The following is a 13,412-nucleotide window of genomic DNA, read 5'->3' as shown; positions in this document are numbered from 1 at the left end:
AGACAATCAGACTTGAAGACAGAACAATAATAAATTATCCAAACTAAACAACAGAAAGACGATAGACTAGGGGAAAACGACAACAAAAAGCCTCAGGGATCTCTTAGACTCTAACAAAAGATCCAACATTCAGTCATCAGAGTTCCAAAAGGAAGGGAGAAAGAAGGTGGGGCTAAAAAGGTATTCAAAGAAACAACGTCCAAAAGTTTCCCAAATTTGCCAAACAAAAACGTAAACATTCAGGAGGCTGAGTGAACCCCAAATAAGTAAATTCCAAGAAATCCAAGCCAAGCAAGATACATCATAGACAAACCTAAAAATCAAAGACAACAACAACAAAAGAAACAAAAACCAAAAAACTTTAAAGCAGCCAGAGAGAAATAATACCTTATCTTTAGGGGAAAAACAATTAGAATGACAAAGATGTCTCATCAAAAACCAAGGAATCCAGAACGAAGTGGCACAACTTTGAAAGAACTCTCAACCTGGAATTATATATCTGGCAAAAATGTCATTCAGGAATAAAGGGGAAATCAAGACAAGCTCGAAAAAGAAATACTAACAATTTGTTGCTAGCATACCTATCCTAAAAGAATGGCTAAAGAAAGCTCAAGAAAAGAAGGGGCTCAAACATTGGAAAGGAAGAAAAAACAATGTTAAAAGTAAAAACAAGAGCTGAGAAAGGACTGAAGAGGAAGGACTACTAGAACAACATAGAGCCAGATGAAACTACGGCCACAGGAGCAAGCCATGGATGAACTGGGACTGTGGAGAGGAGCCCGTGCACTAGGAATTGTGCAAAAGTAGAGCTTTAGTCTCTATTCTAAATATGGCAGATATGCTTGGCTGCCTACCTGTCAGGTCTCTGAGCCCAACCCTGCAGGTATGCATCAAGATGGCCTGGAGCAACTGAGGAACTTCAGGAGAGGTAAAAATAGCCAGGTCCTGCCTTGACTGATGATATTCCACCATTGTGATTTGTTCCTGCCCCACCCTAACTGATCAATTGACCCTGTGACATTCCTTCTCCTGGACAATGAGTATTAGAAGTTCCCCAGGGAGCACCTTGTAACCTCTGTCCCTGCCCACAAGAGAAAAATCCACTTTGACTGTAATTTTCCACTACCCACCCAAATCCTATAAAACTGCCCCACCCCATCTCCCTTTGCTGGCTCTTTTCTTGGATTCAGTCCGCCTAAACCTAGGTGACTAAAAAGCGTTATTGCTCACATAAAGCCTGTTTGGTGGTCTCTTCACACGGACACGCGTGACACTACCCAATAGATAAAACTCCCATTCTTTCTTAATAACAAAATCACAATTTAGTTCTGGACTGGGTATCACATGATTCAGAGGAGGCCAGTTCCCTCACCAGATCTACAGACTAAATTATGATTTGTCAATGCCAGTTGTAATTTCATTCCCTTAACAAATACCTGGTTTAGTGTGGGCTTGAGAAGCAGTTCTAATTAAGGATTCTTGAACAGATATCTTCTGAGAGGCTCTTGAGAAAGATTTCTCCATGAATAAAAACTTATGCAACAGAATTTTGATTCCCCTTTTTCTGCCTCTGGAAGTCACTGTGATAACTGAAAATGTGGCAGTCAACTTGAGACCATAGGGGAACGCAAACATGAAGACAAACCCACATACTACTAAAAACAGACAGATGGAAAGAACGTGGTTTCTTAATGATATCACTGAAGTACTGAATTAACCAAACCTAGTATTAACCTAGCTTCAAACTCATATTATGTGAAATAATTTTTTAAATCTTTCCCAAAACTCTGTGGCATCACATTAAAATGCTAGACAGTAGTCCATTATATGAATATACTGTAATTATGTAGCTATTTCTCTATAATTGGATCCTTAAGTTAGTTTCTTTCTTTTCTTTTCTCCCCCGTTATAAAGGATGATGCAATGAACATCTTTCAGTATAAAATTTTAACTGAATTTAGGGTATACTTTCCATGGACTTTGTTCCAAAGTCCAAGTCAAATGATACAAACATTTTTATTCCCTTTGATGAGCACAGTAGCACCAAATTGATTTCCAGAAAGTATGTTCTTATTAAACTCCTACCAACCATATGTATGGCCTGTTTTACTATATCCCTGCCAAGAGTCATTATTTTCCCTTCATTCTTACTGACGGCGCCTCACTTTAAAAGTCTTGATTAGTTTAAATCAATTTTGGTAATCCAAGTTTCTTCCTTGAGTCTTCTTTTTACATTAAGACAATAAATTATACATACTCGTAAAAATTAAATGGAAAATTTTGCTCACGTCAAACATTTTTTGTGCTACAAGATAGAACTGAGAACCACGCATAACATCACAATGGACAACACAAAGGGAAATAATTATTTCACTTAGGTTAAGGTTAATTCAAATTAAGGTTAATTTAAATTTTAAATAAAACAATGCTGAGTAGTATACTCTTTTCAAAAGAATTAGAGTTGAATGTTACTTGAAGAACATTAAAAAATATTGTAGCAGTCAGTAATTTGGACTGTACAATGAGAAAAATCATTAATTCAAAACGGTCCTCAATTAGATTGCAAAAATAATGAATACAGAGTATATACTTACAAATCAAACACCAAGTAGTGAAAGCCCTCCTCTGATATGCTATCATGAAGTCGCACTAGAAAAAAATAAGAAAAGAAAATTGTGTTATACCTATTCCAATGATCAATGTTAAACCCCACTTCACATGGGCAGATGTCTCCTAGCTAGAAATATTAGCATTACATTTTATTTTAGCCTTTGATATTTCCGTATATTTTACAACATAGCTTGGGTTCAGATAGACCTAAGGTTTGCGTGCTGGTTCTGAAAATTAGTAACTATGTGATCTTAAAAAAAAAACTGCTTAACTTGTAATGATATTAGTACCTATGCTTTATAAAATGGTTGAGATTAAATGAGATAGAAATAAATCCACAAATTTTCAGGTGAATACTAAACAAATGTGAAGGATCATTATAATATATGTCCATATACTCAAAGTTATGAGGTTCTGGCAATTCTTTCACTTCCTTGCCATTCCCTTTGCTATCACCTTAGTCCAAGTCCTCACCAACTCATGCTTAGTCACTACAATAGACATTAAGAGGAATGATTCCAAGTCTAGGAAATGGTTTCCTTGTGTTCTCTCTTTTGTTCAAGAAGTTCTAGGTGGCACTCCCTGGTCAACCTGGCAAAACACAGTTTTTGTTATGTTACTTATTTACTCAGGACAGCCAAATCCATTTACCAAGTCATTAGCCCAAAATGTACAGCTTGAACTTTTGCTAAAATAATCTACTAGTTCCTCAAATTAATATCACTTTAAAAACTTCAGTGAGCTAGACTTTAACTGATAACTCTAAACTAAATCATACATGTAGAATTACATACCGCTGTGTCTGCTATTTATTTGTTCATAAGCCCCACACCTTATCCCAGTTATCCTTCATCGATAGTAAATTTTTCTTATTTATTTATTTATTTTTTACTTTTATTTTAGCTTCAGGTGTACATGTGCAGGTCTGCCACATAGGTAAACTCATGTCACGGCGGGTTGACGTACAGATTATTTTGTCACCCAGGTACTAAGCCTAGTACCCAACAGTTATTCTTTCTGCTCCTCTTCCTCCTCCCACCTTGCAACCACTGGTAGCCCCAGTGAATTCTTCCTATGTATCCAAATCACTTGAAGTGGTGACTTGATCTTCACTGGGAGCAAAAGAAGGCAGGGAAAGCAAAAAAGTTTTGGGGCACAACTGCTTTTACAAATGTCACCACAAAATAATAATGATTTTCTACTACATTTCTACTACTGTTATGTTTCCCATGCACTGATGACCACCACATGGAAAATGTGAATTTATAAGAACATTTAGGTTATCACACAAACTAAAATTATTTATAGAGGGAGACTGTAGTACCCATTCAATACTCAAGCTCATAGACTTAACATAATCTCTGTGCTTTATCATCTAATTCCATCCCCTTTGGATCTCATTCCTGGCCTCCTATTAAAATATTTTCTGAATCCCTCTCTAGATAGATTATAGTTTATAAAATATGAATTTTCCATTGTTACTAACATGAGGAGGAGGCCTATACTGTAGGCAACTGGGAATGCAGCCAACAGTTCAGTCTCAGACTCTCTACTTAGCCCTCGAATGCATGAAATGTAAGCACACTCCAGTCCCCCCTGCCCTGCCATCCTTATTTGTCACAGTGTCACCCTTGAGGTCATTCATGCAGCATATTTTATCTTTATTTACTACCTCTAACACCTTTCCCTTCTTCAATATATAGAGTCTCATCATCAATACTCCCAAACAGGAACCATATTTTATAAGTCTTGCATCCCACACAGAGATCTGGCACATAGTAGATGGTCTTTCATCAAATTGTTTTTGAACATTTACTACAGAAGGTTTGGGAAAGAAATTTTCACCAATGATAGCTATATATATTATATAAACACATAACACACATGCATATATATATATATATATAAATAAAATAAAACGATTGCTACATAAGCAATTCTTCCATCACTTCAATGGTGAGAAAGGTATTCTTCAAGTTGCCAATATCAGAGATGCCTGCTAGCTTTGCTTAAACTTATGCTGCTGAAGAAAATAAAGAGTTTGGTTTGATGATGCATCTTCTAATGATCATTTAGCACAGTAAAGAAAGCTGGGCCATGGACAATAGCTCACTGGTTTTCTTGAATGACACAGTTTCAGAGATACCTCACTTACCAGCTATAATACAGTATGTATTCAAATGAACTTAAATAATGGCATGGCTTCTTAAAGAACTCATACAATTATTCTGGAAAATAAGATGGGTTCCCATGTTATCAAAGTTAAACTGAAAAGTAAAGTCTATAATGTGACCAAGAGGAAATCATCATTACTTTCTTCCACTGTCTGAAGGTAAAAGCCTTAGGTGCAAGTGGGATCTCAGGTGTCCAGATCAAAGGGATGTACAGCTGAACAGAGGAGGATATTTCAGGTACAACTGGAGAAGTAGTAATAATTTCTGTCTATCCTGGGAATAACATTTTCTTAGAATTATTTCCATTCACTTATTAATACTAATTAATACTAAATATCATCGTTCAGAAATTATTTTTTGAAGAAGTCAGGAGTTGTTCAGATGGAAGCCTGATAATCAAACATATGATATAAAAGCACTTAACCAGCTAACATGTGATAGGTTTTGAGACAAATCATTCAGCCAAGTTTACTTCTTTTGCATCACATCACACAATTCCAAAATAATCTCTAATAAGTCTAACCAGTCATTTGACCACGCGAGATTATGAATAAGTATGTTACTGATGTAGCAGAAAAAAATCAGCATCATGTGTACTTGGGATTAATATATATATATATTTCCTTCCTTCTTTCATTCCTTCCTTCCTTATGTCCTTCCCTACCTCCTTCCACTCTCTTATTTTAAATAATGAACTGAAAAAACAGAATTACATGAAATTGTCATGATTTTAACTTACTGTATTATTAACAAAAGTAGGTCCTGTTGTCTTCACAGAGACATTCCACATGTTTACAATTATTGTGAGGATGGGTTTGTTTCCTTTAAAAATGTTTAACTCTTCAACTATTATTCTCAGAGTTGATGGTATGTCTAAAACAGTCTGGAAGATACTGTTTTAGTTGTAGACATCATCTATTTGTCTCCAAGCCTTTTCTGTTGGTCGAAAGTATCTTTCATCTCCTATCCTTTTTTTCCTTTTTAACAGTTTCTCAAGGATTGAAAATCATATTTACTTTTACAAATGTTACATTAATTATTTCCTATAAATAATTGTCAATTCATTTGCACACCAAGGGAATAACATAACATTCTGTTCATCACAGCTGTTAGCTCAAGATTGACGGCATGGCTGGCCTTGACAGCACTGCAGATGCTGCATTTTGAAGCATACTGCACCTCGTTCTTTCTATGACCGCTCTGTTATTGCCATAAGCTGCACATATGAGTGGGCACAATTAGCCTAATTACAGTTGTCCCTGCGACTTTTTGAGAGAGAAATTTTAAAAACGATAATGAGAAAAACATTTGAGAAAACAGGTTATAATACATTTTGGCAGTCATTCTTTTTGAAGTTTGCTCAAAGGTAAAATTACGTATATGAATAAATGAATTTTCACAACCTGAAATAGCACAACAGTTCTCATCTGGAATAGAATTTTAAATTATGGAACTTTAAGTATGGAATTTACAAGGGGGATAAAAGTGCTTCTGAGGCTAAAAATAGTTCCAAAGGTTAGTTGACCCATGGCCTAATTCTTTTCCTTTCTCTCCTGCGTGTATTATCACATTTGAATGATCACAGGATCGCTGCTTTCTCTTCCTGTCCTGTGTGCTTGCAATATTCCATTGCAGTTTCTAGCTAAATATTAGCTCCATAAAGAAAGGGTCAAATAGGCCATGGTCATTGTATGATCTGAGAAATTTTAAATATGATAGAAGTTTTCTATTTATTTTAATTCTTCATTTCACTTAAGGGGTTAAAAGATAAAATAAAACTTACAGTTCTTACTGTCAGGCACAATGCAAATAATTTGTGCAAGAGTTATTTAATATACGCAAGCATCACAAGGACACTTTGCCATAAGCTTTTACAAATGAACATTCATAGGCTTAGGGGTGTGGAGAAAATTTCCAGGTTAACAGCCAGTAATTGGCCAGGCTAGGACCAAAATGTAGAGCTGGATGATTCCAAAGACCTTGTTCTTACTGAGAATACTAGGTGGGCTCCCTAAAACCTTTCTGTCAACAAACTACTTGCCAAATACCTGGTGGCATATGAACTGGTTTGTCAGGGTAAAATAATACTCAAAAAAATTCAAAAGAGAAGAAATAAAAAAATTATTATGGTGACTGAAGAAAGAAAAGTAGTTTAACAAATAAGTAACAGACAATTTCCACAGAAAAAGAAAACTATTTTGAGTGTAGGTTTAAAATGTGATGCTATAATTTTGAGGGTATAGAGGTAGCTAGATGATGTCTAGGATATGAAGCCACATTTGTCTCTCTATACAGTTCCTAAAGCCCCAGAAAATTGTTATTTTTCCACTTCAAATTAGGAATATGAGAATTGCCAGTGACTCAGCTGTTTTATCTGATAGAACATTTAATGTACCAAAAATGCTAGTGAGTTGAAGAATCTGAAAGCTTACCCAACATACAAAATATCATAAATTTAAATTATTTTCATTTCCAAAAATTAACACTTTCACATCATAGACATTATGATAGCATGGACAAAAAGGTGTGGGGGGGGGGGGCGGGCGGGGGTGGAAGTAGAAATGAATGGGCAAGGGAGAAGAGGGAAAAGAGTAGAAAAATTAAACTCCAAGTAGAAGCTATGTCAACGGTGATTAGGTACATCTTATCCATTTTGATGACACATGTTAGAAACACTCCTGTCAAAAGAAAAGGAATATATTATTTTACAGAGACTTATTATCTTTCATAAAAGACTGATGATAGGATACAAAGTCTTCCTCTTTCCTCCATTTCTTAACAGTACCCCTCACACAAAATAAAACCAAGGTTGTTAATTATTTATATAAAAATTATTTGATTCAAATTATACTGATTCTTACTCTGCTACACAACCCAAACTCACTATCTGTTGCTCTTCACTAAAATTTATTATGGAGATGAGGCAGTCAATTACATTGGTGGACCCCAGTGGACTATGTCTATCATTATTCATGTCCTTGTGCAGTCCCCTCCCACATTACCTCTGGGCTTGGTTATGTGATTTGCTTTGAGTGAGTAGCACGTGTGATGCAAACAAAACCTTAATAAGTTTCCTACACTGGAGCTGTAATCTTGGAAACCACTTGCTGTGCTAAAAGAAAAGATCAGGTTAGATTGAAAGACAAGAGGCCACATGGAGAGAAACCTCCGAGGTTGAGAGATAATTTTGACATTTTATTACTAGCAGAGCTCATAGCTGAACGAAACTGCATGAATGACTTCAGTTACACCATGTGAGTAGAGCACCTGACTCAATCCAGTCAACTCATAAAAATTATTACAAATAATAAACTAATGTTATTTTAGGCCACTAAATCTGGGATGGGGATTATTACCTAACAATAGAATAAATAAACAGAAAAGATTTAATCTGAAATGTGTGATTGACCACACTGTCCTCAAATAAGTCTTTCAATATCACAAGCAAATTTAGCAGAAAAAAAGAATGAGTCTGACCTCAGAAAATAAGGAAGAATTAGTATAAATTCTAAAAGTGAGCATGGTAGGGCAATGCTGCCAATATTATCATAATACTAATAGAGTAATTCATACAGAACAGATTGTATTATATCCTCATAATCATTGTTTGTCAGCTCTGAGCTATAGTCCTGGTTATTAATGAGGCAGAATTTGCATTTTTAGCTTTGCTATGTTGCAAAGATTGAGGTAGTTGGATTTGGTTCACATACTGGGATGCAAAAATGGCAGCTTGTAAGTCAGATCCTTTTTATATTCCCATCAGTAGTTAATTATAATTCACAGCTAAAACAAGTACTAGCCAAGTTAGGCCATCGAACATGCCAAGTCTACCCCAAAAGAGGGAATCCAACACTGAGTTCATTTGTAAATTAAAAATAATAAATATATACATATATTTATTAATTTTATATCTATATACACTTTTTTCAATATTACATTAAAAATATAAAAACATACACACACTAGTATTAGAACATTTTAACAGTCAAATTACACCACTCTGGAGAGAAATTTCAGCTCAACCATTTTTCTCCTGGCTTTATTTAGGACAAAGCTGCTCATTTCTAGAGAGAAAACTTTTCAAATAGAAAACACAAAAGCACTGAAAACTAAGTTCAAAATCAAACTAACACTCCTAGAAAAGTGAAGCCAAATCTCTCTATGTGGTTTTTTAAAATGTCTTTCCTATAACACAAGTAATATAATTAACAAAATGACACCATTTGATTTTTATTTTCCCAGTATAAAATATATTAACTTGAGTACATTAGAAAAATATATGTTGATTTTTTTTTGAAATAGAGATGTTCATTTTTAAAACACTGAATAGAAATATAGACAGATAGAGATACCTATTCGTTTTTATGCTGTTAGTAAGGTCAAGAGTCCTATATAGAATTTATACTTTGTCTTTTTACTTGTTTTAACAAGAAACTTCAACATTTGAGCATACAAAATTTGGGAGTTTGATTAGCTGGCTAAGGCAAACAAATGAACTGGTCAGGCTTAGAAGCCACAGTCTGTTCTAATTTTAGCTATTTGAACACATAAAGTTACATAAAGGATATGTATTTTTCAAAAGCTATTTAGCAATATGCCCCATTAATAAATGCCAAATAAGTCATTATTCATTACTCAAAAGTTAAGATTAACTTCTATATCAGAAATTGAAAAATTATAGTAAATTTCAGATATTCTTCCTGCAGGGACAAAAAAAAAAAAAAAATCTACCTTGTAAACTTAATATCAACTAACATTAAATTATACTTCGAAGCAATTCACTGCTTATACTTAAGAATAGGAATGAATATTAATTAACTACTTTTTAAAATAATCAAATGTAATTATTATATGAAAACTTGATAGGGAATGCCATCTATATTACTTTAAAAACTATTCTAAAAGTACACAAAGAAAGTTACTGGATCCCAAGATAAGTCCTGAAACTCAAAGCATATCAACTCTGGTGACTATAGTCTCCATCCTTATTCTCAAATCCTCACCCGACTCCTGATTCAAGATTAAAAGCCAAGTTTAGATCATCTTCAATATCTACAGGATCAGATTAGTATAATAGCATTAAGTACTGACTAGAAGAAATCATTATGCCTTTTACAAGCCAGCACTAATTACAAGCCAGCACTAATTACAAGCCTAGATTATCCAGCTGGTTTTCTGATGGGTCAAAATAGTTATTACCTGGGAGAATTTCAACCTGGAAAGAAATCAGAAAGTGGGAGATATGATCAGTAACTGTTGACTCTATGGGAATCAACCACACTGATCACATGACACCACAAATAGCATGAAAGAACAATCAGTTCTTTTGCTTGAAAGAAAAAAGTCATCAATGGCTAAATATAGAAGCTCAGAGAAGATTAAAACAATATAAAAGTAAATAGGTAATCATGTAATACCCTGTCCTGCTCATTTTTAATAAAAACATAAATGTAAGGGGAAATTAAATAATAGATTTAGTAATATCTGGAAACGTTCTTTGTTTTCTATGAAAAATAATGAGGTTATCTTGTTTATATTTTAATTGAATAATTCTATTCTGCTTTTTTTGTTTTCTAAAAAGGTAATTTCATTTCTTGGAAAAGTTGACACTCATTTCAAGAGTATTGAGATAATACTCATTTATATAGAAAAATCTTCCTTCCCTCTTTAAATTTTACATTCATATCATTTGTTTTATGAATTTTGATCAGTGATTCCAACTTTCTTTTCTTCTTGCCTCCTCATGTTTTTGTAATTCTATCTTCCATTATGTATTGCAAGTTAGTCAGTGATCTCTCATCAATATCCTTAGCCATTAGGAATATTAAAAAAGGGCCAGGTGCAGTGGCTTACGCCTGTAATCCCAACACTTTGGGAGGCTGAGGCAGGCGGATCACTTGAAGTCAGGAGTTTGAGACCAGCCTGGGCAACATGGTGAGACCCTATCTCTACCAAAATTACAAAAAATTAGCTGGGTGTGGTAATTTATGCCTGTAGTCCCAGCTATTCATGAGGCTGAGGCAGGAGAATCGCTTGAACCAGGGCGGCGGAGATTGCAGTGAGCCGAGAAATCACCACCGTACTCCAGACTGAGCAACACAGTGATACCCTGTCTTAAAAAAAAAAAAAAAAAATTCGAAAAAGAAGAGAGACGTCTGTCTTGGTCTATCTTCCTGTACTCTCTTAACCTTATCAGAAATTTTGATGAGTATGGGAGAAGTAAGGGAAGACGACAATATATGGAAAAGTAAAGGTATTCCTGAGAAGACAAATCCCTTGCTGATGAAGAGTTGTTACTTCTGTAAGGAAAATCAGAACAATTTTTTTTGTTCTTAATTTGAAATGGGGTCTTGCTATGTTGCTGAGGCTGGCCTGGTTTAAGCAATCCTCCTACCTCAGCCTCCAGAATAGCTGGGATTACACAAACACCGCCATTCCTGGCTAGAAGAAACAATTTTTAAAGAAGATAAAAAATAACAAGAATAAAATCAAACAGGCTGAAGTATATTTCACATTAAAGGTAACTATTGCTTTTTGAAACTTTTGCTTGGGTCGTACACACACACAGACACACACATATATAAAATATACACTGGGCCATGATATAAAACATTTTTTAAACTCTAGGTCACAATAAGTAATACTTGATAAGCACTGGATTAGATGATCCTTTAAGAAGATCCTATAACATCCTTTCTAAGTTTTTACATTTCTACATTCCTGGATGATTATGGCTAATAAACAGTATGGAAAACAAACAATACAGTTATGACCAATACAAAGCTGAATATGATTCTTTAAGTGTAAGAGTTTTCCCTCTTCAACACTCTAACATGTTAAAGTTTAAAACATACTTCATTTTATTTTGGAATTGTTTTTAATGAACAACTAGAGAGAAAACATAGAACATTTATCTTGCCAAATTAAAAATATGCTCTTCAAAAAATTAACTGAGCAGATGAGTTGCTTTTATAACACTAGCCCCTGGAGAATAGTAAATGGAAAATCTTATTAGATCATCTTCTCTTTGTAACTTACTACCATATTATCTTAACACTTGCAACTGTATTTTCTCTAGAGACTCACTAGCCCAAATGCTCTCATGTTTCAATTCCTTTTTTGAAAATTCATTTATCGCATTTTTCTAAAGTTGATATGTCCTATAAGTAGGAAATATGTGAGTTTAAAATCCTAATACATGTTAAGAAATGCAATGTAACTGGCTTGTAGACATATTGTATTATAATATTATATTATCCAATAACATTTGTCTCTATATATCTATTTTTATGATGAAAGCACTTAAAATACCAGTTTATTTCTCCTGGATAATATATGCAAAAGAAGTATATGAAAAATACATTCTGTGATCTTAGGCTCACAATCTGGGAAAAGCATGGGAGTTATTTATGAACTTGCTCATGAATTAGATGCCATTGGAATAATGAATACTACTAGTGAATATAGCTGCAGGCACCAGTCTGCATCTATCAGGCACCTAATGTATTTTTATCTAAGCCTTCAAGAGAACAGTTAGTTCAGCCTAGGTCAATGATGTTTTTAAAGTAAAGAATAATTGTCTATTTATCATTAAATCAAGGAAGTTATAATGAATGTCAGACATCTCAAATGTATAGTGCATTTGCTTATCTCACAGACATCACAAACCAAACAAGCTCAAAGAACTCGTGATCTTCCCCCTAAAACCTGCTTCATCCATGGTCTTCCATCTTTCCAGTTGCTCATAAAAACCCCAGCGTAATTCTTGACCCTTTCTGTGAAAGCAAAATCTAATCTGAAAGCAAATCCTTCAAAATATAATAGGGCGAGATGGAATATACATACATATACAGAGAAAATCTGACCACTTTTCATCTCCTCCAGTTACAAGCCTGATCTATGGCAAGTCCAGTAGCCTCCTATCTAATTTCTGTGTTTCTACCCTGCCCTCTCACTGTCTTTACCATAGCAGCCAGAACAATTGTGTTAAAACTTAAATCCGATTATTGTCCTTCGGTTCAGAATCCTCCAATGGCTCTCCACTTACTGTCTCTGAGTAAGAGCCCAAACTCCATTCATGGCCTAAAAGGTCCCTTTCTCCCCTACTCTCATCCCCCTAACCTTTCCTACTGCTTGTCCCTGGTCCACTGTGCTCCAACTTCACTGGCATCCTTGCTGTTTGTGGAGAACTCCAGGCAAGCTCCTGTCTCAGAGCCTTTGCACTTGATGTTTCCTCTGCCTGGAATTCTTTCCCCTGATATTCACATGGCTCACGACCTCATCTGTTTTAAGTCCCTACACAGCTTTTCAGAGTATTCATTTTTGTAAATAAAGTTTTTGTTTGTTTGTTTGGAACATAGCCACATCAATTTGTTTATGTATTATCTATGGTGGTATAAAGCTAGGACTGCATTGTTTAATAATTGTAACAAAGACATGTACAGAAAACTGAAAATACAAACCCCTTTACAGAAAACGTCTGTTGACCCCTGGAGTAGAGGGTAAGATTGCTGAAAGAGAGAATATACGTGCTGAGAGGCCAGAGTTTGGCATGCATAATCTATGTGGCTAACTAAAGCCATGAAGAATGATGGTGGAGGTGGAAAGGAGAGAACGTATTAAGTCATT

At 34.8% G+C, this 13,412-nt stretch overlaps 1 protein-coding gene across 47 annotated transcripts in view; it reads right to left on the bottom strand.

Annotated features, from left to right (window-relative positions):
* The window catches only part of LOC105486221 (calcium/calmodulin dependent protein kinase II delta), a 310,220-nt gene that overhangs the window by 156,732 nt on the left and 140,076 nt on the right, over positions 1-13,412 (bottom strand). For all 47 annotated transcript variants that reach the window (XM_071093114.1, XM_071093115.1, XM_024794219.2 and 44 more), the window contains one exon: positions 2,595-2,649. Coding sequence is in view for 45 of the 47 variants with exons in the window: in XM_024794219.2 (XP_024649987.1) it covers positions 2,595-2,649 (55 nt within the window). In the remaining 2 variants the exon portion in view is untranslated. The remainder of the gene's footprint in view (positions 1-2,594; positions 2,650-13,412) is intronic.

Source organism: Macaca nemestrina, chromosome 3 (genome assembly GCF_043159975.1).
Source record: "Macaca nemestrina isolate mMacNem1 chromosome 3, mMacNem.hap1, whole genome shotgun sequence".
In the NCBI taxonomy this organism is placed as follows: Eukaryota; Metazoa; Chordata; class Mammalia; order Primates; family Cercopithecidae; genus Macaca; species Macaca nemestrina.
The sequence above is the reverse complement of the archived record's forward strand: the minus strand, read 5'-3'. Positions and strand labels throughout refer to the sequence as shown.